This window comes from Pezoporus occidentalis, unplaced genomic scaffold (assembly GCF_034315485.1).
Source record: "Pezoporus occidentalis ecotype Australia unplaced genomic scaffold, CSIRO_AGI_Poc_V1 ctg165, whole genome shotgun sequence".
NCBI lineage: Eukaryota > Metazoa > Chordata > Aves > Psittaciformes > Psittacidae > Pezoporus > Pezoporus occidentalis.
In genome coordinates, this window is record NW_026913477.1 from 1580896 (window position 1) to 1608738 (window position 27843).

Genomic DNA, 27843 nt, shown 5'->3' on the forward strand with positions numbered 1-27843 from the left:
ACAGCGCCGCGGCTCTAGCGCGACCCCTGGCGACAGCCACGGGCGCAGCGCAGCTGGGCCTGGCCGGCGGCAGAGGCCTCCGGTGACACCGGCCCGCAAGCTCCCGCCGGCCCGGCCAGCCCCAGCGGACACCCCCACCCCAGCAGCTCCTCCCCACCGGGTACCGGATCGGAGGAGCCTGAGGTCTTTCACCTGCCTCAACGAGGCCAAGGCTCCCCATGACCTTTGCTGACCCCAGCGTCAGGCTGCGTTTTGCTTCCCGGTGGCCGCACAGAGCTACAGGCTCAGCTCGCTGTGCCGGTGCGTTCAGCCGGGTCCGGCAGCACACGCGGCAGCACGCCGGCTGGCTGTCCCGGTGCTTTATTTAACTGTGAAGCTAGAAAGGTGCGAGGTGAAACACCGCCCGCTCTGCAGTGCTTGCTGTGTGAACACGGAAGCGCTGGCGCAGCTCCTGCACGCTGCCACGTGTGGAACCGAGATGAACGCGGCAGGAACACATGTGGATGAGGCAGTACCCGTGTGAGGCCAGCCCCAGCACGCTCCGGGGTACGGATGGCTCAGCAGTGCTAACGCACCAGCCCCTTGCATCGCCTCGCCCTCATCTCCTCTCTTCTAACTTCAAACAACAAGAGGAGGTTTAGTCAGGAAAACAAAAACCGAGTACCACTGGACCCACGTCCACTGGCCGAGGGAGCCTGTTTAACGTGCTGAGACACAGGAGGACACCAACGACAACACAGAGTTCTTCTTACTTTATTTCTTTGTTAAAATTAAATATTTCGTGGCTGCCAACAGAGCAAATCGCACCCGCGACCCTAATGCACAGTTCCCCAAACCAATCAAACAACAGCATATTGAAAATACTCCTCAGGCTTCGCCCCCCATGGAAGCCCGTGACATTTGTATTATTAAAGACAGAACTAGAAAAAAAATAAGCCCATAACAACGTTTGAAAATGTATTCGCTACATCATTAGTCCCAACCTCCCATTTCTGCTGCTCTTCAAACTCCCAAGTAAACAACCAGCTCCCCGTACTACCCTGTCTTGTCACACAGATTACAAGACACTTCAATTTTAGGTATCATGCAAGTCAGTAAAAGAGCTTCTTTCCGAGACACTAACACTGAAGATTTGTTCCCCCCCTCCCCAGGTGTAAGACCCTTAAACTCTTCTAGAAGTGGCAGTCTTCTCCCTCAGACCCAGTGCAGCTGGCGAAAACAGATTAAAAAAAGCTACAGAGAGAGAAAAGGGGAAAAAAAGAGAAAAAAAAAGAGGATTAGCAAAAAGAGAAAGGCATTCAAAAAGCAGGAGAGAGAGATGCAACACGGAAAGAACTGACAGAGGAGAGATGGCACCTCCCTGTGGTACCTCTGATACTTCACGGAAATCACACAAGTAAAAACCTTTTTTTCATTAAAGTCTCTAAGAAGACTTTACAAAACTTTAAACATTCTAATCACACAGATGGTCAGCAAGAACAGCCAGTGGCCTGCAGTAAGGTTTAACCCCCCCCGTTAAATGGTTCTTTTAGCAGACAATCTAGAAATCATAGAATGGTTTGGGTTGGAAGGGACCTTAAAGATCACCCAGTTCCAACCCCCTGCCACAGGCAGGGACACCTTCCACTAGAGCAGGTTGCTCAAATCACTGACAGACTGATATGGATTGGTTTGGGGATCAGGCCAACAGTCAGCAATACAGGAAGAAGTAAATATTCAAATGATTTTAACTTGCTTTAAAAAACCAAACCAAACCCCAAACCATCAAAGACTTACGGGAAATAAAACTGTATTAATGGTGCAACAGAATACCTGAGAAAATACACTGCAATCAGGAGTTTTAACTGCCTGACTGCTGTGCACGACACACCATTGCTGGTTCTGGGTTCCTGCACATAGTGTGCTGCTGCTGCTGTGCACAGCCAGCTGGACTCATGTGCTGTACGGACACTGTTCACGAGGCTTCCGCAGCCCTCAGACCACCCTTCTAGTGAAATGCTCAGCACTAAACCCAGCATTACCTATCCCAGCTGGGTCAGATGTGTGCCTATCGTCTGAAAACCTTGGGTTTAAGGGATTTTGTTGAAGCTATTTGGCAACACGCGGCCTGATCTTTCAGCAGGGTTGGGACATGTGGGTTCACCCACTTACAGCGAACTCAGCCTGCACACAGTGCACAAGGAGCAAGTCTGAAGTGGAAATGAGGATTACATGCTGGTAATTCAGGTAGCATGAATTAGCAAAAGAAAAAATAAAAGCAAATTAAAACAGACAGATGATGTCATGAGAATGACACCAAGTATAAGGAGAAAAGAGTTTTTTATCCCTCAACTATGGGATAATTAAACTAAAGTGGTGTTATTTAATGTCACCAATAAATAAATTTAATCTGTGCTGTTATTTTGCCAGCAAAAATAACTCACAGAACTTATTTTGACATCCCTTATCTATCTGGGAGGAGAGGGACCAGGAGAAAGGGGAATCCATTAATTGTAGGGGAAAAAAAAATAGTAAGATTTAAAGCTGCAGCATCCTAAGCCTCTTTAGGACTAATTTTACATTGTTTAATAAAAGCAATAACCACCAGTACATAGCAAAGCCAAAATCACAATGAGGATATAGGAGAGAGCAAGGGTAACACCATGGAAAGGTCACAGCTGAAATGCTGTCACGTTTTATTAGACCCTCCGATTTAACAAGTAAATGAAGGTCCATTCCAGCCCATTGTATTCAGGGGTAATTACTCAGTACAGAGCCATGGGTTACTGTAAAAGAAGGGCAAAGAAAACAAAAAACAAAAGAAGTAAATGTTAACCAGAATTCACTGTCTGAAGTCTTTATTCAAAAACAAAACTCATCCAGAAATACACAGTGAAGACACCTGCAGGCAAACCACAGTTGCACTTGGCCAGAGTGGACTCCTGGCCCCAGTGAGCAAAACACCCTACTTTTTAGTGCAAATCTTGCAGTAAAACAAGGCTTTTGCTGAATAGAAAATAGGAGAAGCAACCTGCCAGCACCTGTACACTTCTAAACAGATGCCAAATTAAAAAAAAGGTAGTAATTTTTGCATTAAAACCAGAAATGGTTGGAAACACTGAGAAGAAAGTCAAACGTCATCGTCTTTCTTCACCAACACTGGTATGTACAGCAAGGTGACCAGCTTTCCCTGAGATTGGATCCAGGATGTGCATCCAGGCCAGCACACTGAGAGGGAGACAAGGCAAGAGATCCTTCGTGACCCCTGCAGCATTCAGAGAACACTTAGTTGCAGACCGTGGATCCAAGTTTGAGATTCCCTCAAGGTTGGGGACTAGAGGTTGGGACTCAGGCCCCCGCTTGTGAGGATGTCAAAAAGTCCTTTAAAACTGAGTCACACAAGGCAGTGCAGGGGGTAATGAGGCGTTAATGAGGCAAATTAATAAGGGGAGAGGGCAGCCAGTCTCTGGAGACAGCATGTCCCAGCCCATGGCAGCATCAGTCCCCGGAGGTGCTGAACGCCCAGCACCAAGCAGCCACGCTCTGCTGCCATGCAGCTCTTGCACATGGAGGAGGAGAGGCAAAGAGCTGAGCAATGAAAAGAGGGGACACCAGCTCTGTGAGCCTGCTGCTGCCCAAAGGGAGCAGGTGTCAGCAGTGAGCATCTCTTGCCAGTTCCACGTAGGCTGTTGCTGAGTTCTTCACAAGAACAACCATAACCCACAACAGCCAAGGGTGTGGACTTTTGCTTAAAACAAAATGGTGAGCGCAGGAAGGGAGCAATGAGTAAAGGTGAGCAAACAGGCACAATGGCATAGCTGCGTGTTAACCAAATGTGGGGGCATTCGCTTCTGGTGTGAAGGGAAAGGATCTACAGGAAACCCGAACTGAAAACGAAAGAAAAAGGCAGATTAATGGTTTTATGGATTAATGACAAAAACAACCCCACCAACAAACAAAAACCACAAACAAAACAAGAATATAAACATTTCCTAACACACAAACACGCAAAAAAGAAATGTTGCTAAGTGTTAGTAAGGTTTAATTTGATTACAAAACATGCTTTATGCAGACACACACATGCACACACACTCAACAATGGGATGAACCAAATTTATCTTCTAAAACAATACTTTCACAGTTTTGCAAGCTACAGGACTCATCAACTGTGCCCTGTTTGTATCCTTGCAAAACAGTGGAGCCCTGCAATACTTTATGGATCAATATGGAGAGTATTTTTCTGAATGCTGGAAAAGTACCATATATACATATTTAATTTAGCGATGACAAACACCCATTGAAAAAGGCACTGTCTGCATTTGTATAGTAGGAACAAAGAACTTCATTTGATTTAAAGCCCAGCACACAACAGTGTACAGTTCTGAGGACTGCCAAAAGCAATCCAAACCCAACAAAAATCAGTAATGTTCACTCTAATTGCACTTTAGCTGTGCCTTCATACCCAGCACCAGAATGAACACTGTTATTCTTTGAGCTTATTTTTCCACATTCAGAGCCTGATAAGCAGAGGATTGTTCTTTTCATTGTTTTACAGTTACCGTTGGCAGCAGAGACATTCATTCAACCAGACTGCTCAAGACAACTGTAAGCTCCAGTTCGAGCCCGTGCAAGACCCTTCTGAAGCTCTTCTGTTAAGTGGAACATCCCATTGAAATTAAATTCAAATGCCTCTCACTGACAGCGTAATGTTTACTTGCTTTTCCATTTCCCTTGGTAGGGCAAAGAGGGAAGGAGTCCTGGAATTGGCTTTTCCCTATTAAAGGGCAGAGTGTAAGTTAGTTTGGACCATGTCCTGGAGAGAATGTAAATCCTGGTTTTGTCTGCAGGGAAGGGTGGACTTGAGGCTGAGTTTTCAGGGTGTTTTATAGTTAAGTGCTGCTGTTCCAACATGTTCCTTCTCTGAGAGACCTGCGCACCTCAGCTTGGGTGTGCTGTTACCCTTGCCTTGGTTAATAGAAGCAAGACATTCCCGTGAGAGCTTTCTTTTTCCTCTCACCAGAGAATCAACAGCGAATTAAAAACAATTAAACACACCCAACCTAGTTGTAAGTAGACCACTGTCATTAGCAGTTGAACTAATAACCCTAATGAGGATGCTGTTCTCCTGCCAGGCAGGTGCATTTCTTACACATCTTAGTTTAAATGAACTTTCATTTTACAATGGATGCTGGCAATTTGTACTGCAGACACTTGCTTGTGGCCAGGCTTTTTAACCCTTTCAGGTGGCCTTATATCCTTATACAGCCCTCATCTACTACTAGCCTCACCCTAGCCATGGGCACTCTTGGCATAGATCTGTGTCTGTCCAATACAATTGAATGTCCAGTCCATGAGTTACCAATCTGACTGTTAAAAAAGTCTCTCAGTTTATCTTCAGAGCTTTCATTATCTGCTAAATGCTCAGCCCATCATCTCTCATGGTTTTGGACAATCAACTATGATTGGTCAGCAAGTGAATATTGGTTTGGTTACTCGGCAGTAGCTTCTTTAATGCCCCTTCATACATACATACTCACACACACACTCATACACACACACAGTTTGGTGATTCTCTGGTGCTATAGGACAAAGAAAAGCTCTAGGTATGTCAGATTTTACCATTTGTTAGCATGTGGAGGGGAGGACAGAAACTAGTCTTGCACTGTAACCACAAGTTAATACTCTAGCTTGAAGGGGTGGGAGGGAAGGAAAAGGGAAAAACATTTTCATGGCTAGTTGGGTTCTGTCATCAGCACCACATCTCCATAGCAATTGTTGCCATAGCATCAACATGGCCTATGGGATTAAAAAATATCATTTATTTGTAAGGGAGATTGAATATGTAAAACAGAGCCAACAAAGTGCTGGGATGGTTTAAAAGGAAGAGGATCTAATCCTTTTTTTTTCCTGTGTTTCATGCCCTAATACTTCGTCTCTCTGCATTTTACTTTGCAGAATCTTTACAGACAAACTTCACTGCAACCTTTTTCCACAACTGCATTATGTAGAGAGAGACTGGTAGAGCACTTATAGTTAAGGGTGCAAGCAGAGGAAGGCACAGATAACACTATAGGCTTCTGGACTTGCACAGGGTCTGCTTTTTTAGGAACTGCAACTGATCCCATTGTGAGGTCTATATTAGTTAATGACGCTTACCAGAACAATGTGCCTCATGCACCATGCAGCCAAACAGCAGCTAACTGTAAAACAGCATATGTGTAAGAGCTAATCATGATGATAACGATGTAACAAACAAACAAAAGAAACTAAGTCATGATTAGTGCAAATTATAGAGCTTGGGTTTAGAAGAGTCACCTGTGAAAGAAAAAGGCCAGTGTACTGCCAGCTACTAGTAAACAAGATAAAATTAAGCTACAGCTTGTGAAATTTATGGATTGTTAGAGATATTTATGATCTAAATACTGAAATGAATTATTAAGGACAAATGAAGAAGCTACAGAGTACAGAGAACAGCACTATTTCTGACAGCTATTTTCCTGGAGGAGAGAGAAGCCCCCTAATACCAAGCCTTACTCAAGCACTGACCTATCTCTTTCATGGCGTTTTCTGTGCTTTTCAGAATCCTAAACTGACACAGATGGTACCATGTGAATGTGCTTGGTGTCAAGGAGCTCCTCCAGAATCAGAACTGCTTCTGGGAACAAGAGTGTGCCTTGGGCGCAGTGACTGATTGCTTACACTACAGGGCATGTCATCTCCCTTTTCTGCATTCCTTACCCTGACTGACTTAAGTTGTGTATTCCTTACACAGTCCAAGCTCCCAGTATGAAAAGATAGTAAAATCCCCTGAAGGTAATTCAAAAGAGCAAATCAAAATCCACAGTGGAAAAAGGAACAGACAAGTGAGAAAAGGGCAGCACTAATTGCTCATCACAAAAGAATGTTGACATTGAAGCAGCTCCAGCTCAAAACTGGAAAGACTAAACCAGGATCTCATTCTGGTTATTGGGTTTTTCCTCTCCTGTCTTGTTTGATTCCAGGCTTAACGGCCAAGAGCTATTTTCCCTGACAAACTTTCTGGGCATGTGCCATATTGTTCATATTAACAGCACTTCTCCATGTACTTAAGACCATGCTGTGCAGGCAAAACGTATTCTGGATTTGCCTCAGGGATGTGCAGAGAGGGGATTATGGCAGTGGTACAGAAACCAAACCCTTCTTTATCTGTGCACTGCTCTTTGCACACATGCTAAGGTGGCACAGCACTCCATTTTGGGAAACATACCACAGTGAGAAGGAACTGCTCATTGCTGCGTGAACTGGGAGAACTGTTTCACCTGTACTCCTGAGCAACTGAAGAGCATTAGGAGCCTGGCATGGGCACTGCAGACAGCACAGATCACAGGACCCTGACGAGGGGCTGGATACTGTCACACCAGTCCCTGGCATGGGGATCTCCTGCTAAAGCCATGCAACATCTCTCATTGTTTCTGTGGAGGGCAAAAAGCTGCTTTAGGGCTGGAGAAGAGTACGAGCACTAACAAGGAGTTATGACCTGCCCCCTCATTTTGGAGATTCCAGAATTCAAGACTATTAGTTGCCCTCATAATTTCCACAGTATAACCTTTCTCCCATCCTAAACAAATAAGACCCTGAGACAGGAAACACTCCTCTCTGAGGATAGCAGGAAGTCCCTACTATCCACACCCTATCCTTGGCAGCCAATATTGTTCCACTTCATTACAAGCACTGTCAGACCAAGGGAGGAGCCTTGGAATCTTGGGGAATAAAAACAAGTTAATCCTCTCACATGCTGTCAGCAAGCAAAGGGGGAGGTCAGCACTGCTCCCTACTCTTCAGGATGACAGCTAAAAGTAAAATGCTTCCAGCTACTGCTCAGCCTCACCAGGGACTAAATCTGTCTGCAAACCTTCCTTTGATAAGGACTGGCTAGGCTGGGAAACAGAGACACCCAGAAAAATAGTAAAGGAGAATCATTCCCAAAAGCAAATACCAAAGGTTACCAACTTACTTTTTCCTTTCCTTATCTCTTTTAAGAGTTTGAGATCCTCCAGCCTGCTGAGCCTGAGATTGGAGCAATTCAGCTGCTGTCTTCCTTTGTTTAAATGCATTTACTTCATCATCCAGAGACTTTTTCTTATCCTCTAGCTTCTTTTTTTCATCCTGATGTAACTTTTTCAGGCGATCAAACTTTTCGTGCAGCTGGAGGAAAAGGAGAGAGGTGAGCATGACCCAGCACTACCAGATATTCTCTTCACAGGAAAAGAGAAAGATGGAAGGATTCCGTGAGACCTGAACCTGCAAGGCTCCGCTGGTCTCTACATTGTTTCTAGCCCCCTGAGCTGACATTGCTTAGAAAAAGGGCAGGGAAAAATCTCCTTCCACAACAGCTTACAGACCAGGCAGTGTTCTAGTGATGCACCACTGAACAGACTAATAGAGGATTGGGAGAGTATAATGGTAAAAAAATATTTAATAATATTTAATCCATTTCCAGGGGCCTTATTCCATTTCATAAAGGCTAGTAAATTAATGGATTTTTCACAATGCTCAGTGTATTTTCTTATATAAGAAGTTTGTATCTGGAGCTGTTTCTCTCCTTGAATTTTGCCACACTGCCACTCTCCATCAGAATCAAGACTATGCACTTTCATGGCGCAGTGAGTTGTACACTACAAGCACTGTGATCTAGTTTTGTCCTACAGGATGAACACCTTAATGTCCCATGATCCCAAGCTGAACTTTAGACTTCTTGGTAAGGAAGTTCTAAACCACACTCTGCAGAAAATACTTTGGCAGCAGCTAACTGCCTGGGAGTAGATCTATCACTCACAACCATGAAGAGACAAGTAGTGCAGTCTTCACCTCTTTTTCAGCCTCCTTCAGCTCCGCTTCTTTTTCCTTGACCCTCTGGACAAACATTTGCCTCATTGCCTCTTCCTTTTTCTGCAGTTCTCCCAGAAACTCATTTCTTTTGGCTTCATAAGTTTCTTGTAAGCTAAAAAGAAAGGGAAGTCCAGTGATGTGACTTGGGACAAACACAGCTTCCTCTGAGCCTCTGAAATCAGGCCCTTACCATGAATACTGCTTGTCCACAGCACATCTGCTACTCACCCACCCACGTGTGCCTGAGGCCACCTTTATCCAACCTTTTCTGAGGTCTGTAAGCTACTGCCCTTTTCTGTGTGTTGAATGCTGGGCAATTCAAAGAGGCCAACTGGCAACAAATACTAGTTCAGAGGGACACTGCTGTATCCCTACAGCACAGACATTTCTATACCTGCAGTTTCAGAGTCAATCCTGAACACACTCTCTGGATTTTCACCTCTCATTCAGCCAGCACCTTTGCTGAAGTCTGAATTTATCTGACCTGGCAGGTACTCTTGCTGCACTGGTTCTTTACATGCCCTCTCAAGGTCACACATACACACACATGCGGTGCATCCAACAATGCTTCTCTCAAGCTCTCCTGTCTCCTCAAGGATCCTACCTGAAGGGTTTGCTGTCTGGATCAGTGTCCTTGAAACCCATCTCCTCCAGCTTGCATCGTCGGTACAGCTCATAGTGGCGTGTGTGGGTCTGTTCACGAAGGTCTTCCATATTTACACGGATCAGCATCTCCCGCAGCTTCACAAAATCACAGTGAGCTTCATTCTCCACTGTAAGAAGACATAAGGATAAGATGGGGGCAGAAACAAAGGTCTTTTTCCACATTTCCCACCTGTCTACTCCTCCAATAGGTTAACAGCCCTTCTGAGCAGAGAAAACTGTCACTACAGGCCTGACATAAGGATTTAAATGAACGATAATTCCTAGAGACACATTAAAAGTCCAGCAGAGCCTTGTTCCTCTTATGAGTGCCCACTGCCTCCTGGCAGAAGTGTCACCATTCATGCCATGAAAATCCCAGGGCTCAACTCACCTTGCACAGTGCCCCAGGGGTACTGACGAGCTTTCATCATTTTGTTTCCTATTTTCAGCTCCTCCGTGCTCCCGATCACTGCAAATGGCAAGTGGGCCTGGAACACATTTAGTGATACCCACGTCAGTCCCTCTCAACTCTGGCTGCCTTGCCAGCACACAGAGATTAGCACAGCCACTGAGCACGACAGTCATTATGCACACGCTAATCTCAGGGAGTCTAGTCACTGACCACTAGCCCAAGACAAGGAGGGAGAAGGGAGGGTCTTTTTTGGAAACCTTGTTAGTGCTACCACTCTATATCCTCTACCTGGCTGATCCTCCCAGCCACGGGGTCTCAGGTGAGATGAGCCAGTGCAAGACTAGCATCAGAACAACAGCTCAAACAACATGCTGCGCGGCTCTGACTGCGGTGCTGTCCCAAGGGCTTGCCGTAGCTGAGGAGAACATCTGCACAAGCACAGAAGCAATAAAAGAGGTCTTGGAGCCTTCTTGATTTTTATCCCCTCACCACTCCCTCAGCTCACACTGGAGCACAAGACACATCACTCTATTGGATCATGAGATCTGTTCTTCATCCCCAGAGTAACAGCTCTTTCCTCCCACTTGCTTCAGCTGTGGCAAGGAAGGACTGAACACAACCCTGCACGGGGTCAGCCCCCATCCATGTCCATGTATGCCCAAAGGTCTGCTGCAGGCTGAGCTGGGAAGGACTCTGCATTCCCTGGGGCTGTGCTAAGCCTTCCCCATACTAACTCCATAATCTCATGCTTCCTGCAGCTGAGTTGGGATCACCCTTAGCACCCCCCCCCTTCAAATCCCACAGTGCTCAAAACCGGTTCTGAGAAACCCAAAGAAATGCCAATGGATTTACAAATCCTCCTGATGTTGATGCTATGTGCAGCCACTGCTAGATGGCTGCAAAGCCAGGGGACAAAGGGGGCCAAATCCACACCTAAGACACTCGCCCAGTGCAAGCTCAGCAGTCAGAACAGAAACACCCCCAACACCTCTCTAGGCTCAGAAGACCACACCTTACACTCATTCCCCATTCTCAGGCTGCCAAGCAAACCCCCAGACACTGCCATCATACTCTGCTGCATATATGTTGTGCAGTAAGTGAGATCTCTCCCCACCTCCGCTTGCTCCTGGGAAGTATACTGCATCCTGCCAAACTGCAAAGAAGTCAAGTGCAAGGCTTCAGCGCTTAAAAATAAAGTTGCCAACTCCCTGCACCCACCTCTTCTGCTGAGTTTTGTGCAGTGACATTTGTTGGCTACGATCTTTTAAAGCAAGCTGATCTCTGGGCAATTAAAAGGGCCCCAGGATATGGATATCCCCAACTATATGAAAGATCAGTGACCCTGGACAGCTCTCAAGAGCAGGTAATGAAGTTTTAATTCCACAGGTTATCTGAAAACTTGGTCAAGTTTATAACAGCTGGTATAAGCAAGAGATTTCAGAGATGATGTTTCCTGGTTTTGGAGTGTGGCTCATACAGTCAAACCTTAAATACTGCAAAACTGCCTGCAAGCACTCCCAAAGATGGGCTCTTCAGCTCTCATTCCTTGGCCTCCCAGCTCTCGCATAGGACACGTAGAGTAAGTGGGGCTGGTGGTCAGTCTGATGGGGCCATGCAAAGGCTCTGTGCAATGCAGCCTTCTGGGTCACTTCCCATGCTGAGCTACCTCTGAGATCAAGCTGACACACGAGCACCTGGAAGGACACATGCCAGCACAGAGCTGAGCCTGCTTTGCAGGAGAGGGCAAGCAGCAGGAAAAGGAAAGTGGTCTTCCAGGTTGAAGGAAGCTGATTTTCAGCAGAAGGCTGTCTCATCGCAAAGGGCAGGGGGATACAAAACACTGGAGGGGAAGGTAACAAAGCTGTCTGAACTGAACAGCCTCCATACCACAACATGGGGAAACTCCCCTAGCCAGCTCTGAAAGGAGTAATTTGTCACCTTATTTCTACAGCTGTAGTTCCTCCTGCCTTCAAGACAGACCACACACTAGCAGCAGCACCATCCACAAACACTTCTGCACATATGGTCAAGAAGGATTATCAGTGGTCCCTGTGGCAAGGAACAGACACAGGCAAAAAAAGACCCCTGGAAGCAGGGCTTTTCAGGAAACATCAGCCTAGGAGAACAAAGACTGTCCTTGCCCTGCATAGCCTCACTATCTGTCTGATTTCCTACATGTCCCTCAATAGATACACATTAAGACAAGGATGGGGTTAAAAGACTGGGGGTGGGGGGTGTCTGACTAGAAAAGCCCATCGGAGAAGCAATAGCCTACCAGAAGGCTCTGATAGCCTAGGCTGATACTACAAGGATTGGATGCCTGTGCAATCCTCTGGTTTTAAGACACAAAACAAGAAGGAAAGTGGATTTCAGAAGCACCCCAATATGGGCCACCAACCCCTATAGCAACAGCGCTGTTCTGGGAGAAGAGGAAGCACTAGGTCACTTACATTCATTGTCCCATTTATCTCCGCCACTGACTCATCATCTGTTGGGAACTGGTAGATCTGAACCCCGTTACTAACCAGCTCACTTGTGATTTTAATTTTAAATTTGGTCAGCTCACTCTTGGAAATGGCATCAGATTTGGCAATGATGGGAATGATGTTCACCTAGGAAAGAACAGAGCGGTAAGAAGCCCTCAGCTTTGCTCCAGGTTGCTTTTCCAAGTCTGCAATACAACTTACAAAAACTTAAAAGTGCTCCATAAACACACAGGCTTTATCTGCCAAACCAGTCATGTCCACTGGTCTAAGGGCTATTCGAGGAGGGGAGATGTGCTCTGAAAAAGCAGCACATGGTGAACCTGCTCAGTAAGAGTTAAACAAGTCTACCTTGCTGTCAAGCTTCTTCATTGTTACCAAGTCCAGGGATTTCAGCGAGTGGCCCGTTGGAGCAATGAAGTACAAGCAAGCATGTATCCGGGTGTCATGGTAGTTGTGCAAGACCCTTCTTATCTTCAGCTCTTCTTGCAAGTAGGCTTCAAACTGAGCATCAATGAATTCAACGATGGGCTTATAGCTTTGATGAAAGGAAAAAAGAAAAGACTTACACATCTCACAGTCGAAGAGGCAAAGAGACAGTGTTCCACTGCTTGCTTTCAAGAATCAAGCTATTTGTTAGATTTCGCTTCCCAAGACCAATTGTCTCAACCTCCCTTCCTCCTCACCAGTAAGGAATTTTAAAGCTGCACAAGGAGATTTGGTCCTATAGCAGATGCCAGCAGCCGGTTTGACAAAACATAGTACTGGAAATTCAGCAGAGGACAGGAGACACACCATGGACTCTCACGCTTTGAAATGTAAGGGTGCAAGGCCATCAGAAATACAGAGCCTGTCACATTCACAATGTAAAGGCCATCAGTGCATCTCAGAACTAAAGACACAGTGTAACAGACCCACAACAAAGCAAATCCCATCTGAACACCCTTTGACCACCACGCTCTAGCCATGCCGGGTCATGAGCTGCCAGAGATACTTCCCCAAGGTATCTCAGTGCACATTTATCGTGCTTCCTCTGGCAACATGTAAGAGCTCTCCCAGAAGTGGCTGTTAAGCCAAGTGGTTTGCTTGGCAGCTTGTGGTCAGCACAGCACAAGGAAACAAGCACAGATGCCCTGGAACTCTCCACTCTTCCCACCAGATGAATTTGGGCAGAAGGCTGTCAGCAGGGCAGATATTGATCTGACAGCATGAGAAAAGATGCTTTAATAGTTGGAACACTGCTGGCACACCACAGCCTCTGCCCGCTCTTCTACCTGTCCCATCCCAAAGAGATGACAAGGACAATCCATGAGAAGGAAAGAGAAAAACCTACTGCGCAGTCTGACCCAACTAGGGCACGGGGAGAGACCCTGCATGAGAAAATCAGGTCCCGATACAGCCTCTCTCTCCTTTCACTCACCTGTCCTCTTTATTGATCTGATCACCAAAGCCCACTGTGCTCACAATAGTCAGTTTGAGGTTGACATTGCTCTCCTGCAGGTCGTAGGTACTGGATTTCAGCTGGACCCCAGGCTGTGAGTGAGATGCTGGGTCACCTTCAAACTTGGTGTTGAAAAGTGTGTCCATGAGGGTGGACTTGCCAAGGCCAGTTTCCCCTATTTGAGAAAAAGAGCACTGAAATGTTCTGTTGAATATTAACATGGCCCAGCCTTTCAGCTTCCAAACATCAACAGGGGTAAAACTGTAGCAGTTGAAAGCAGATCTCATGCTCCAAAAGGATCGTCTGGCAAACAGAAAGCTGTGTACAATGGGAGGTCTGTATTCCAGGCAAATTACATTTCACAGTCTAATGGCCATTAATGTCGCTAGAAAATACAGATGAAAAGGGAGAAGTGAAAAGGCAAAGGGGAAAGCATCATTCAGATCCTGCATAAACCCACAATCACACTATAGAAGATGCTGTTTTCATTAAAAAGTAGGGCTTATTGCCATTTCCAAATAAAGATGCTCCAGATCAATGTCTCTAACAAGCAGCCACTGAAATAGCCTCCTCCTGTGCAGAAGCAATGAGAACTGGTTCTAGTCCTCCAGCAAGTTGTGCAGTTTTTCCTGTACTCACATCAGATTGAGTGGAGGATCAGCCTTCTAGACTGGGAGGGGACATTTTCTGTACTATCTGGTTTCCGTACTTTAGGAGCTACATGCTATACGACACTCCAAAATCTGCTTCCAAAAGCTCTGCAGCACTAAGCTGTTATTTGGATTCCACCTATCAACAGAGAACTATTTTCTTGTCTGTAAGGAAAAGATAAATCCCAGTCTTAAATTTGTTTTAGATACATCCCAGGAAGAACAAAACACAACCCTCCATGCACTCATTCCACAGGGCAGCCTCCCTTACCACGCTCCGACATCAGGGCCAGCTTTCTATGCTCCAAGGATCTGACTTTGTGAGCAGCCTGGCCTGCTGCCCTGGGAGGGGTGCTGTGTTTGGGGAAAACGGGGATTTCTGAGCAGCCCAGCTGGCTTTTGCTGGAACTTCAGGATAAGCAAGTGAAGGCTGCTGCTCCAGGCCGCTACAGGACCACAGGGAGCCTGTGTCTGGCTGAAGCAGCCTTCCCCTCCCTCCCCAAGCCCTCAGTTCCCAACCAAGACAACTTCATCATTTTCCTACTTTGCTCAGAAGAAAAGAGCTTCTTATTTTTGTAGGTTTAGAGCTCTGCAACAGATCCAAACTTGCATGAAATGCCCAATTCAACAAGGGGAAACTCCTCCCCATCCTCCCCTGTCCAAATCTCAAAGCCTCACCCTGCAAGAAGGCAAATTCCTCTCTCGGCCCCAGAAGAGACTTTTCTCAGTCAAGGCTGAAGTACAGGACAGACAGGGCAGGGAAAACATCCTCTGCTTTGGGAACTGAGCAGTCTCTGATTGCCATGATCATATATCAAGTATCTTTCTAGAGGCAGCAAGATCCACTAACATTTGGAAGTCAATGTACACCTTGAGCTATGCTCCACCACCAAATAATGCCAGTTACAGCCAGAATAGGCACAAGTCCAGTTGCTCTTTGCACCAATCTTGTTTGCGAAAAAGAAGACAGAGTCAGCACCAGGAGCTGGAATCGCTGCAATCCCTTGTGCTATGTCAATGCATCAGCCAATTTTACACCACCACAAACAGAGCACCAGCACAAGGGACCCAGCAAAGCACAAGGTTATCTCTGTCCCTGGAAGACTGAGCTGGATCACCCAGAAGACTTGTGGCTGATCAGGTCAAACCCTTCACTGACGTGGAATCTCATGCTCTGGGCTTTTCAGGTACCAAGTGCCCCAAACAGGGAGCAGGTCACAAAGCACTGCCCCAGTCTGAACTGAGATGTTGAGGGTTAACAGCAGCCAGCCTGCATGACCTGCCAGGCCCTTCTCAAGGATGCCAGGAAAAAGCAGTGTAAAAAAAAGGCCAAAATCTAAACAGGCTGAGAGGGCTGCAGCATTTCCAGAACCCCTGCCAAGGGATGGGTGGGACAGAGCAGGGAGCTGGCTGCTTGCCTGGGAATGCCAGGAACCCCAGTGGGGCATCTCAGGACAGGGGAGCTTCAGTCCTGAGGCGCAGGAGCTTCACCCTCCCACTGGCCTGAAAAAACTCCTCTTGTGTTGCTGCCCCAAGTTCTCCACCTCACAGCCTGGTGGGCCCGCAGCAGGCTCAGATCCAGCAGCCTGTGCCCAGGGCTGCAGCACAGGGGAGCAGCACTGGTGATCAGGGCAGGGAGCTGCTCTCAGCAGAGGGTACACACGGTTGTGTGTAAGTCACACTGGCTTCCAGGCAGACAAAACACCCTGTAAAACACCTCGTTTCTGCCTTCCTCCTTTTCGGTGAAAGGGGTTCATATGAGGCCAAGGCTATTGTTTAAATGCATCCTGACCCTGCTAACGGTTGCCTATGTTAAATCAATCTAATGTGTTGTTTCTAGCATGAGTGACTTTAACTGTCTGGAGGGGCAGGAGAAGTGCATAAGAGACACAGGCAAATTTTTAAGACAGAACATGCTTTTATACTCCATCTCATGCCAGCTACACAGGCCCAGCAACAGCAACTTGGAATTCACACACTTGGGGTTTTCCTTGTGGATAGGGAAGGTATTTTGCCATAGGTGGGAGCTGCCTACCAGAACCCCTACAACTTCATGCTTGAAACACAAAACACCCAGCCACTAACATGGCATCTCAAACGTGGAGGCTGCACACCAGAAATGACATTGAGCCAGCAGATACACCCACTCCCCACACTGTGTGACCCCACTGACACAGCATGGGATGATTAAAGCCTGCCAGGGAAGAGGAAAACTGGAGAAGAATAACTGCCTCAGCTACAAGACAGATGACGTTAACACTGACAGAGCAACATGAGGTGGTAAAAGACTGAAGATGTCAATAAAGTGCTTCACTGTGTTAAGTATGACCAGAGATAGGGAGCAGTGCTATCTGAAGGGCAGAACGACAGAAGGGAGGGTTTCTGAATGTCCTTGGAGTTTCTGCCTCACACAGAGGCAACTTTCTGCTGGCTGGAAGATGTAAATGGTGCCAACTGATTCTTGCACGGACAGAAGTCCAGATGGAACAGATGGTCTGATGAAAAGGACAAGTAGTCTGTGCGTGTTCCAGCTGACAGCGCCAGAATCTTCTCCAAAAAGCAGAAACGATGAATGGGGATTAAGGAAGGCAGAATCACCGTGGAAGAGGCAGTGGTGTATGCAAACCGAGTGAGAGGCATCCCTGGCAGGGAGATTATTTCCTGGTGTCAGGCTTATAGCACACATGTGATTAGATCTCAAAACTGTACTTGGGGATTATGCAACTCAGCAGTGGTCTGCTCTCCTGCAGCAAGGCTGACAAAGTGCTGTGGCGATGACAGGGCAGGGAGAGTGACCTTTAGTGAGAGGTCTGCACCAGGACGCTCTGACAGCTACTGAAAAGCTGTCAGAGCCTTTCATCATGAGATGGATTTTTGCTCTTAAGGCTCATGATTTTCAGAGGCATGATAAAAAAAGTGGCAAGAGACACCACACCAGCAAGGCTCTGGACACACACCAACCCACACCAGTGCCCAGGAGGCACCATCCACTGTTAACACCCAAGAACCTGGAAGGCTAGAGACACTGTGCTGGGCTCCCCGCACCTCCTGAGTCTCCCGAGACAGGCTCCCTGCTCCAGTGCACATGCACATGGTGTCTTCAGTGCTCTACAGAAGCAGTTCATCAAATCTCTCATTGAGTGAGCAGCTGGGACAAGGGCCACTCTCTCCCATTCAGTTACTGAAGGTGTCTCTGACACTGGCCAGTAGCTAAGGTGGAGGAACTGAAGCAGCTGTGCAAACAGCAAATGCTTCTTCCTCTGGGAAGTTCCCAGCTTCCCAAACCAAAACAGCTACCTTTGAGCTGATTGCACTTTCATGGCTTCTTGCTTCCACAGAAATTTCAGCACCCTAAGCACCCTGCAGCAGCAAGCTGAATTATAACCACAAAAGTTGTGCTGCCTTTTTTGTGCCTGCTGATTTAATTTGCTTTCCTCCAGGACATGTTAAGTGCGAAAACAAACAACTGGTCACTGTCCCCTACTCTACATCACTCAGGATTTAAGAAGCCCCAGTCATATCATCCTCAGTCAGCTCTGCATGAGGACAGAGAAGCCCTTGGAGTACTTCCCTGTTCAAAGGCATGAGGCAGCTTTCACGAGAGTGACCTTTCACATGAGAGCAACACCCGTCCTCCATGAGATTAACAACTGTAGCTCCAGATATCAAATAATTCAATCTTAAAGGAAATGTATATGCACGGACAGCCCTTTCATGTGAAGAAATGGGAGCTAATCCAATGTAGCAGGTTGATTGAGACAAGCCCTGAGGCACCTTGGCCTGATAAGGCCATCTCTCACTGAGAGGAAAAACGGATTCTTTTCATCCAACAGGCATGCAAAGACACTCTGTGATTCACCCATCAGAAGGCAAAGGCTGTGCTGCAGGGGCAAGAGAAGCAACATGGGCTCACAAAAGATGTTGAAGCACCTCAGAGGACTACCGGGCTCCCAGACACCACTGTCCACTGCAGGGGACCAGCAGCGAGAGCTAAGGAGTCCAATGGCTTCTTGGTTGGAGAAACCCTATTCTCTTCTCAGCTGGCTGCATTAGTGACCAAAACACCAACCACTGGGCAAATTCCAGGCTGAACAGCTCACCACCCCACGGAAAGCTGCCTGCTAGAGAGCAGACAGCAGCTCTGCATGAGGGAACCTGTGCTCATCCCTCCCTTCCCCAGCCAGTGAGAGCTCTCACACACCAAGGGGAGAAGGCTCACTCATTTGGAGTGAGGGACCTCAAGCAGTTGTGGTACAGCTCATGGGAACAGAAAGAGCTGCCTCAAAATAGCCATTTCTCATTGCACTGAATAGACTGGTTAGAAATCCCCCTGCAAATGCCCCGAGAGAGGAAGGAGAAAATCCTGCTTATAATGGTATTACCAGTATAATGCAACTACAATCTACCCTGGCCAAAACTGAAAGAGCTTACATTAAAAAACATGTCAATCTTTTCTTCCTCTTTCTCTCCCCATCTCACTGAGAAATACAGTCAGCACAGAAGGTCTCAGCCATTAAATGCTTCTCCAGCCTTTGCACTGAACATTTCATCATGGAAGCTTTTGGAAGAAAATGGTTGTGCTGAGGAATAAAATATCAAAGAAAACATCCATAACCCCTCACTTCTTATGAAAGGTTTGCTCATTTATTCTATCTTTGGCTCTAGTCTCAAAGGGGAAACAGCTTTTAGCATTAGAAGAGCTAAAAATTGCTCCCCTCTGGACGTGCTGCTAGGAGTCATTTCTGAAGCTTTCTTCAGCTCTTCCACCAGGAGCTGGAGGAATCAGTGGCTCAGATGCAGTGCAAAACTGTCACTGTGTTTTTTCCCCCAACAGACGCCACACACAGCTGAAAAACAGGGGGCAATAAAGTGCCTTTCTACCATGCTTAGTGGCCTTATTATGGGATCAATTCATCTACTTGTTCTGTAGGCTCCAATCCTCATTTGCTCCCTGTTCTTCCCATTTTCACTCCAAACTCCTGCTGCACAAGTGAGACCCAACAGAGAATAAATGACAGATGGATTCTGGGAGTTCTTGTTTTATTTCTTTAGGTTGTTTAAGAGTTTAACTTTGTTACCACAAGTTAACAGAGGCACCAGACAACTCTTACAAGGCATTTTGAAGCCTGACCTCCTCAAATCAAGATTTGCATATCTTCTCCCAATTAATCTTACTAACTTTTTCTATAAAGTTTCTTTATTTCAAGGTTGACCATGTCTGTGTTATTACTATTCATAAAAGACTGACATTAATAACTGATGTACATTGATCTTGGTGAGTCCTTGTTATTCACATCAAAAATCAATCAATGCATTCCATTTCCATTCTGCAAAGAGGAAAGCAGAGGCATTCAGTTCCTCTCCACACATCAAAGTGAACATATATCACAGGAGGCATCCACTGCTATACCTATAACTTGCAGAAAAAAAATCCCAGCACAACAGCACAATAAATGCAAAAGGAAATACTTCAAGACTTCAGTCTTTAGGATGAGAGTTTAACTAGGTCATATCACATTCATGTACTGTGGAAAGCACCCAGCAACTCAGCCTGACAGTGACCTCCACTTGTCAGCAAAGTTTATCATCTCACAGGAATGCCACTGTCAGGGAAAGTTTTCTTCTCAGCTCCATTTAACAGGGCTCAGCTCCCCCCTCCTCACTCTACTCCTCTTGTCTCAGACTTAACCCTGTCCTGGACAAACACCAGGTCCATACCATGAGCTGGATTTGTCTCAGAGGGTACAGACAACCTTTGTGTGGGTGCAGAACTGCTCACCAGCTGAGTCCCCAGGAGGTGTCCACAGCTGCAGCTCTCCCCTCTGTCATGCCAAGCACAACTGGGAGCATCTGCAGACAGGGCATACCCTGAGCAGCCATAGCCACACAATATCCTCCTGCACCCAGATGCAAGGCACCATCACCTGTAAACCAAACTAAGTGTCCTGTCACACAATTAATTCCCTAATATAAATTTTCTTATCTACCCAACCAAACTGCTGAATCAAAGCCACACAAGATTTTACTTCTGTCCCCTAGGAGGGCCTCTGAGGAGGGACCATTTGGGAACCTAACCCTGGGAAAGACCTGTGAGACAGGCAGACACTGCAGGGACAGACACCAAGTCCTACTACAGCACCAGGCCGCAGCTGAGACCCAGACCACATGGCAGCCTGGATAACCATCTGACCAGCTAAGGCTTGGCCAGAAACTATTTTAATTCAAGTATGCACAGAAGGAGGAGGGAAAAAAAATAGCTTTTAGTGAATGAAGAGGAGCATGACTGGTATTTTGTTAAAATAATTACAATAATAACCCCATACCCAACCAAACGAAACCTCTGAACAAAAGTCTCTGGCATGAGTACCTATTTTCTTTTAAAAACATGAAATTCCAACATACTAGGAAAATAAAGATCATAATCAAAGCGTGGGATTTCAGGTATTTTATTTCTATGGCTCCCCGCTTGGTAGAAAGCCATACTGCATAACCCCAGCAGGGATTTCCCAGGGCACCAGTAAATCTTGTTACTGAAAACAGTACAGTTGGGGAAATTTGAATCCAAGCTACCTTGTTAACTGTCACCTACAAGCTAGATCGAGCTGCAGAGAAGCCCTTTTCAGCAAGAGAACTTTCCAAAATGGAAATACTCACCCACACACAGGATGTTGAAACAAAACCCATGATTAACTGACTTATTAACCAGCTGGTCAGGCAAACTGTCAAATCCTACGTGTCCGGAAAGCGGGACAGTACGACAGCCTTCACCCTGAAACACAATGAAACAGTTGTGTCATGTTCAAGCAAAACACACTTATCTGTATAAACCCTTAAGACCTCCCAAGTAGAATCAACTGCACAGTCCAAGCAGAGATTTGCACGTACACTGTAAATTGTGTCACTGTGCTTCCCTCTTCTCCAAAACTAATCCAGGCAGCACAAATAGCAAGTTTCATCTGGGGCACATTAGAAGATAGCCCTGTCAGAAAAACATTAAACTGTGCAAAACCAAACACAGCTGCTGAAATAGGAGCAGCAAAACATTTGTGTCTTGAGAAATTACATAGACACTCAAGTTTCACACTGAAAACAAAAAGAACCCCCTGTGCAAAGGAACGTATCAATGATACCTCCGCCTATAGACATATTGCAATTCACTTAATGCGAATTGTAACTCACATGTAATTCAGATGCACAGCTGCAATTACAGAATCTAGCTAGAAACAGTTAGGAAAACTGTACCTACATCTAGGAATTGAACAACCCAAACAGTCTGTCTCTGCAAAGCTCAAGTGCTGTAGCACTGGAACAGCAGAGAATACAGTCTTCAAGCTATCAAATGCAGTGATATCTCCTATATTGTTGCAAAGATTAAAATCTCAGACTGCAAACAGGGGCCTGTCCAAATCTACAAAATGGCCATTAGCACCAGAAAATCGGGGATTGCTGAAGCAAGCTGCACAGGCAGGAGGCCAGGCCACGTAAAGCAGCAGGTCTCCAGCTCTGAGTGCTGGTATCCAAGTTTTAGAGCATATCTTTCAAATCAAGGAACCAAACAGGAAAAAAACATGCAGCCCCATCAGAAGGGAGCCCGCATAGGAGCTTGGGAACAGCTGTACCCAAACTGCCTGCTTGGGGGCACAGTCTGCTCTTGCACAGCCACCCAAAGGACTTCATGAGAAGCTGCTCCCACAACCTGCTCCTTCATGTGCCCGACACCACTAACCCCATCCTCCAGCCAGGAGTCCCCTTTCTACCCTATGGAGCAGAAGAGCCGAGCTACAGCTCCAGCTGTGCTCCACATCCAGCACAGATGTTTGCTTCTGGAGGGGCAAGAAGAAACTTCCACCTGGGCATTGCACAAAGTCCTATCTATGTAGGCCAAGGCACTCCGTGTTCCGAACATGCACAGAAGTAGTAACAAACCATACACAGAAGCTTAACCTCAGAAATAGCATCATGTAACACAGAGAGTCAGTGCTAGCCCTGCATATTTGTGTGTACTGGGAAGTTCCCCTCCTGCAACTACCCAATAACATATTTTGCTTTCTGGAGCAAACGTATTTTAGTGTCAAACACAGAAAATTCCCCACTGGCCTTTCAGGAACATCACTGGTTTCCAAGAAACACTACAGCCAAAAGGCAATAGTTTATAGGGTGTAATTTAAACTTACTCTTTCAGAATCATGTTTTCACATATCTTGAAAGCCTGTTTATGGGGACAGACATACTGGTTTTCCTTCTTCTGCTAAAGGCACTGGTATTTTAAGTCAGGAAAACATCCCCAAGGACTGCATTTCCTACAGTAGCCTGCCAGAGTATGATTACTTGCCTCATTACTGCTTTCCTGATGAGGGCTTTTTCCCCCCAAAGAGGCTCCAAATACACTCCAACCATTAACCATACTTACCACTCTGTGATGTGTAAATATGTTTTCCCTTAGCCATATTTTGTGTATCAGTCTGACTCTTCCTGCCAAGATGTTCACCAAATATGGTGCTTTATTAATTCCTGAGCACCATGCCTCCAAACGACATGTTCATCAGGAAGGTGCTCGAGTTCCCCAGCAGGTTCTGGTTTTGCCTTGTGAGGATGCAGCTCCAAGGCCCAATAGTTCACAAGTAAACAGCTAAAGCAAAAAAAAAGGGAGACTGGCAGGCATGCAGATCTTGTGATAATACAACCTCTCTCAAACTGCTTTCATCAAAACAAAAACTCAGCACTGGAGTATCTCGTGGCAGTGTTTGATCTGCAGCAACAGCACCATGGCCCAGGTGAAGAACAGACGGGTGGGCAGAGCCCACAGAGGCATGAGAGAGAACCTCAGGCAGAATGGGAAGGAGAAATATCAAGCGTATTTTTAATACTCAGCCATAAAACTGCACCATTGGAAGACTGAACACTACTCTCCCCAGGAAGTGTGGGCAGGAGTGTAGGCTCTCATTAAGAACAAATCTTTTCCTCATCCCTAAATATAAGTGTGATCCAGATGGAACAAAATAAATGGTAGAAGTTAAAGCCACTCTCAGCTGAGAGGAGGCATTTACCGTCACACAGAATTCAGCCTGCAAGTAATTTCCTGTAGCCTCTTTTTCTAGTCACCTGTGGTTTTATAATGCAGTTAAACCACAGCTCACATCTGCTACAGACCAGGAAACAAGTACTGCAAAATCTTATTTCCAGCCACAGCAGCTGAGCCTTCATGTTACATACGCAGCTAGGAGGTAATATTCTGCTCCTCTGGCTAAAAACCCAAAGCTGCTTGGCCAAGGCATCAAGAGATCAGATGTAGTGTGAAAAAATAAGAAATAATGTTTTAAAATCAGACTAGTTTTGACACACATCAGAAAGATGTCAGCAATTACCAAACCTGCAGAGAGAAAAACATTTTCTACCTGATCCACCAAGAAACAGTGCAAGTCACCAGTCTTCATGCACCAAGTGGCGTCAGTATCCAGAACACTGCTATATATAAACAGCATCACCATAAACAACATATGAACCCAGCAATTAGTCATCCTGACTGTACATAAAATGTGGATTTGGATCACCTTGTTCAAAACTGAAGGAGAATATGTCAAGTTTATAAGCTTTTTGCTGATAAAGTGCTCAAGAGGGATCTTCATTACTTATGTTCAACAACAGTCTTTCAGGTCAAATGTAAAACATATAAAGAGGTACCAACAAGGTGAGCAGGGCTGAACTATTGTATGTGTGAAGGCTTTTCCCAGAAGCATCAGTAAGCACTGGATGGCCAAGAGTCTTTCCAAACTCTTTATTTTAAAGTTAGCATCTCCTTGGAACTAAGACAAAGACAGGATCTCTGGGAAGCCAATGTGAACACTGGCACCACACCAAGATACCAGATGCCTCTTTATTTCTCCCATATACACAGTGACACCCCCCCACCCCACCCCCCCCCGGGATAGAATGGGCTGTTGTTGCTTGAGAGGAAGCAAAGCGTGTTTGCCACAAACAAGATTAGAAGAACAAAAAGAGCAGCATGCTCTCTTGCTGCATTACCAGGCAGGGCTTTTGCAGAGTGAAAATAAGGAACAGGCTCTTGAAGAGGTTACTTTATTTTTAATCTGTCTTTGGAGGATTTACACATCTTTTGTTAGGGCTTCTCCACGCCACAGAAACCATTGCTGCCACTCTTAATTCTTAGAGAGAACTAATCAGAAATATATGGAAAATACAAAGGTGTTATAATAAATTACTCCAAGCCTGAAAGCACTACACATTAAATATTAGTTTACATAAAATGGGCCAGATTTAGACTCCAGGAGTTTGGATCATTCCAGGGTCCTCGGGATGAAAAAAAAACCCCATGATTAGAGGAAAATCCTGCTGAATGTGTGTCTCTGCCTTGATCTGCTTTACACAAGCAGGTATAGCACTGTCACTTCCTGATGTCCTCAGAGCACTAAGAGGCCGTTACCACAGAGCTTGCTTCCCAAGATATGCAATGGTGCTGCTCATTGCAAATCTCAACACTCCACATTCAGAACAGTTTCTGGTGGTCTGGACTAAGGGAACAATGAGAAAGGACACCATGTCAAAGAAAGAGCCTCCACCAGGTGATATTTGGGCAGAGCACAGACTGCAGTACAATACTTCTGCATATAACTGGAAAGACTGTTTCTGCTTAGGAGACTGACAACTGGCATTTCGTACTTCTGACACAATTTCCCACCTCTACCCAGGTAAGATTCACTTCAAACGCTGAGGCCTTAGAAACTCCCTGCAGAGGATTTCTAAACAGCTGCAACAAACATAACAGCACCATCCCGCAATGAAAACAAATCAAGCAATGCTTATGGAACTCCATCACCACTGACCATGCTGCCAGCTGCCGCTCCCTCCCCTCTGCCACCCCAAAAGCTGAGACACAGGGTTAACCCCTATGCCTGAGACAACTCTTGCACAAGAAGTTAAATGTCAAATCCCAAAGCAAGGCACAACCTGAATTCAGGCTTCCACATTATCTGTAAGCCAGAACACCACCAGATCCCTTCTCACGCTCTCAGTGTTATGGCATCCACTTCCCCAGACTACATTTGGCTCTCATTAAACAGCAAATTACAGCAACACTTGTACCAATTACTTCTCACTTGTACAAGTGTGTAATTCTCTTACGCAATGACACAATTATCCAGCAGACAGAATAAATATCCTCCACAAGATAAATACAAAGAAGGAATGTAAAGTATAGAGAAAGACTTAGTATTTGTTTTCCTCGCTTGGCTGATAACGAATTATCAGGGTACATATAAAAGAACAGAAAAGTGGGAGAGAAATATTTTTGCATCAGCCACCATGGAAAGCAAGAAGCATCTCACCAAAGCTCCTGACACTGACCACCCTCTTCAGGCACATTGATTGCATCATTCAGACATTCAACATTCACAAACGGCAAAGTGCTTCCAAAATCTCGAATTCTGACAGCTCTTAAGATTCTATTTCTTTATGCCCCTGCGAACACCACACTGTCTGCATACGCTCCCAGGAGAAGTCTCCTCCAGCAATTCAAATATCATATATTTCTGACCTGTACTACAGAGATACAGAGTTAGACAGTGGCCTGCGAGCCGGTCCTCTGCACCCATGGGGAGTGCTTGAATCCTGCACCCTCCGTGCCGGCAGAGGACAGGAGAGGGGCCTCAGCCTGGCGGTGATAGGATCGCCCCAGGAGGGGGCTTCACCAACCTGACCTGCAGGTTAGATCAGGGGTTTTCCGGGACAGGGGCAGGGTGGTGACCACAACATCCCCCCATACCCAGCCTCACCTCTCACATTTAACCCCACTGGCAGCTCTTACAGCTGCTCTGTGCTCTGTGAACCATGGCCACAACCAGATGCCCAAGACCTGGGCTGACAGGTTGTCTGTCTGCACAAAGACATTTCCAATTTGCAGCACACTAATTTCATGTCCAGCTCATAGCCAGCTTTCCCTTTTGCCTCTGAAGAGGCTGTGCTTGTATCATAATTAATTCCAGGCCATGAGCAGACATCTGAAACTCCTGTACATTATCTTAGGGAAGCCTAATGCTCAATTTCTTTAAAAGACAGGGGAGCAAGTGAGTCACTTTACATACCTTGGCAGTCACATACAAGGCAACGGGTATGGCCAGGAGGAAATAACATCACAAACTGGCAAGGAATGGCTACATCTACCCATTCAACAAGACTGGGTCCATGCTAAAATGTACTGCTTTGAAGATGGAACAGCAAGCATTCACCTCAAGTATTATTTGTGTACTAACACAGGGACACCAAAGTTGGAAGCCCATCAAAACACAACAAAAACCTTCCAAATGCCAAAAAAAAAAAAGACCTCCTTAGCATTACTCTAACAAAAGCAGAGGTGGCCTAACTCCCTCTGCTCCTCTTCTGGATAATTCTCTGCAGCACACAGCAAGCTTTGTGCCACGCTGGAAGGCTGGTGAGCATCAGCAGTGGAAGGAGTGGCTGTGGGCAGCAAAGATGACACCGCAGGGGGACCCCTGGGGACACGGCGCAGCAAGGATGCGGTGCCAACGTACTGTGAGAGGTCCAACAGCTCCTCCAGAGCACACGGTGCTGGATGGATGGATGTCCTTCCCTGCAGCACTCACTAGCAGGCACAGATGACAGTTTCTTTGGGAGGAGAACAGCATCCCTAGAGAAACAGGGATGCCAAGGGGCGCAGTGCCCACTACCACCCTCTGGCCTGGCAAGCGGCCTCCAGCCCTGGGTACGCGGGCAGGGTGAGGCCGGCACGGCACAGCAGTCCGACCCACCCCGGAATGCAGGTCCCTCAGTGCCCGCGGCGGGGCTCAGGGACGCAGGTACCGGCAGGGCAGGACCCCCGGGCTAACCCTGGTGCAGGCAGCCCAAGGTCGCCGGGCTGGGCGGCTGCCCCACAGCCAGCGGTGGGGACCCCATGCGTCTCCCCGAGGTAACCGCGGCTCCCCTCGGCGCGGCCGCCAAACCACGACCCTCACGGGAGGCCGCCGCCGCCCGCGCCGAGCCCCAGACCCGCGGGAAGCGCCGGGCCGGTGTCCCCGCGCCCAGCCCGGCGCCCCTTGACTAGCCCCAGCGCGGTCCTACCCTCCCCGCTCCGGCCAGGGGCTCCCGCCTGCCAGCCCATGCGTTCCCGGCCCGCTGGAGGCCGGCGGCAGCAGCGCCCGTGGCCCGCTCTCACCTGCCGCGCCACCTCTGCCGCCGCCATCGCTACGAGCCCGCCACAGGGCCCGCCCCAGCCGAGCGGGCGGGCAGGCAGCTCCGGGCGCGCCCACCGCGATGCCACGCAGGGGAGGGGGGGAGAGGAGGAAAGCCGATCCGGCCCCGCCCAGCCGCGCGCCCCTCGCCCCCCGCCACCGA

At 46.9% G+C, this 27843-nt stretch overlaps 1 protein-coding gene across 9 annotated transcripts; it reads right to left on the reverse strand.

Annotated features, from left to right (window-relative positions):
* Positions 1-737: 737 nt before the first annotated feature.
* Positions 738-27832, reverse strand: SEPTIN6 (septin 6). Of its 9 annotated transcripts, none has more exons than XM_062613326.1 (11): positions 27665-27832; positions 21133-21247; positions 13808-14003; positions 12739-12925; positions 12355-12516; positions 9884-9980; positions 9452-9620; positions 8827-8959; positions 7973-8163; positions 6136-6179; positions 738-1233 (listed from the first exon to the last, which is right to left on the reverse strand). In XM_062613326.1, the coding sequence occupies exons 1-10, from the start codon at positions 27689-27691 to the stop codon at positions 6176-6178; spliced, it is 1281 nt and encodes a 426-aa protein (XP_062469310.1). In that variant the 5' UTR covers positions 27692-27832; the 3' UTR covers positions 738-1233; positions 6136-6175. The 9 variants fall into 9 exon arrangements, with proteins under 9 accessions (XP_062469310.1, XP_062469308.1, XP_062469311.1 ...); XM_062613327.1 differs by lacking the exon at positions 738-1233 and adding an exon at positions 2543-2765; XM_062613325.1 differs by lacking the exon at positions 738-1233 and adding an exon at positions 2805-3866.
* Between the last annotated feature and the right edge of the window lie 11 nt (positions 27833-27843).

Bases quoted from the DNA above. Each gene is read 5' to 3' on its own strand.
- SEPTIN6 (XM_062613320.1), bottom strand. From the start codon at position 27,691: ATGGCGGCGGCAGAGGTGGCGCGGCAG. The intron at 21,248-27,664 runs GTGAGAGCGGGC...ATTGTGTTTCAG, and splicing joins CGGCAGAGGTGGCGCGGCAG to GGTGAAGGCTGTCGTACTGT. The intron at 12,926-13,807 runs GTGAGTGAAAGG...CTTTCATCAAAG, and splicing joins CAGATCAATAAAGAGGACAG to CTATAAGCCCATCGTTGAAT.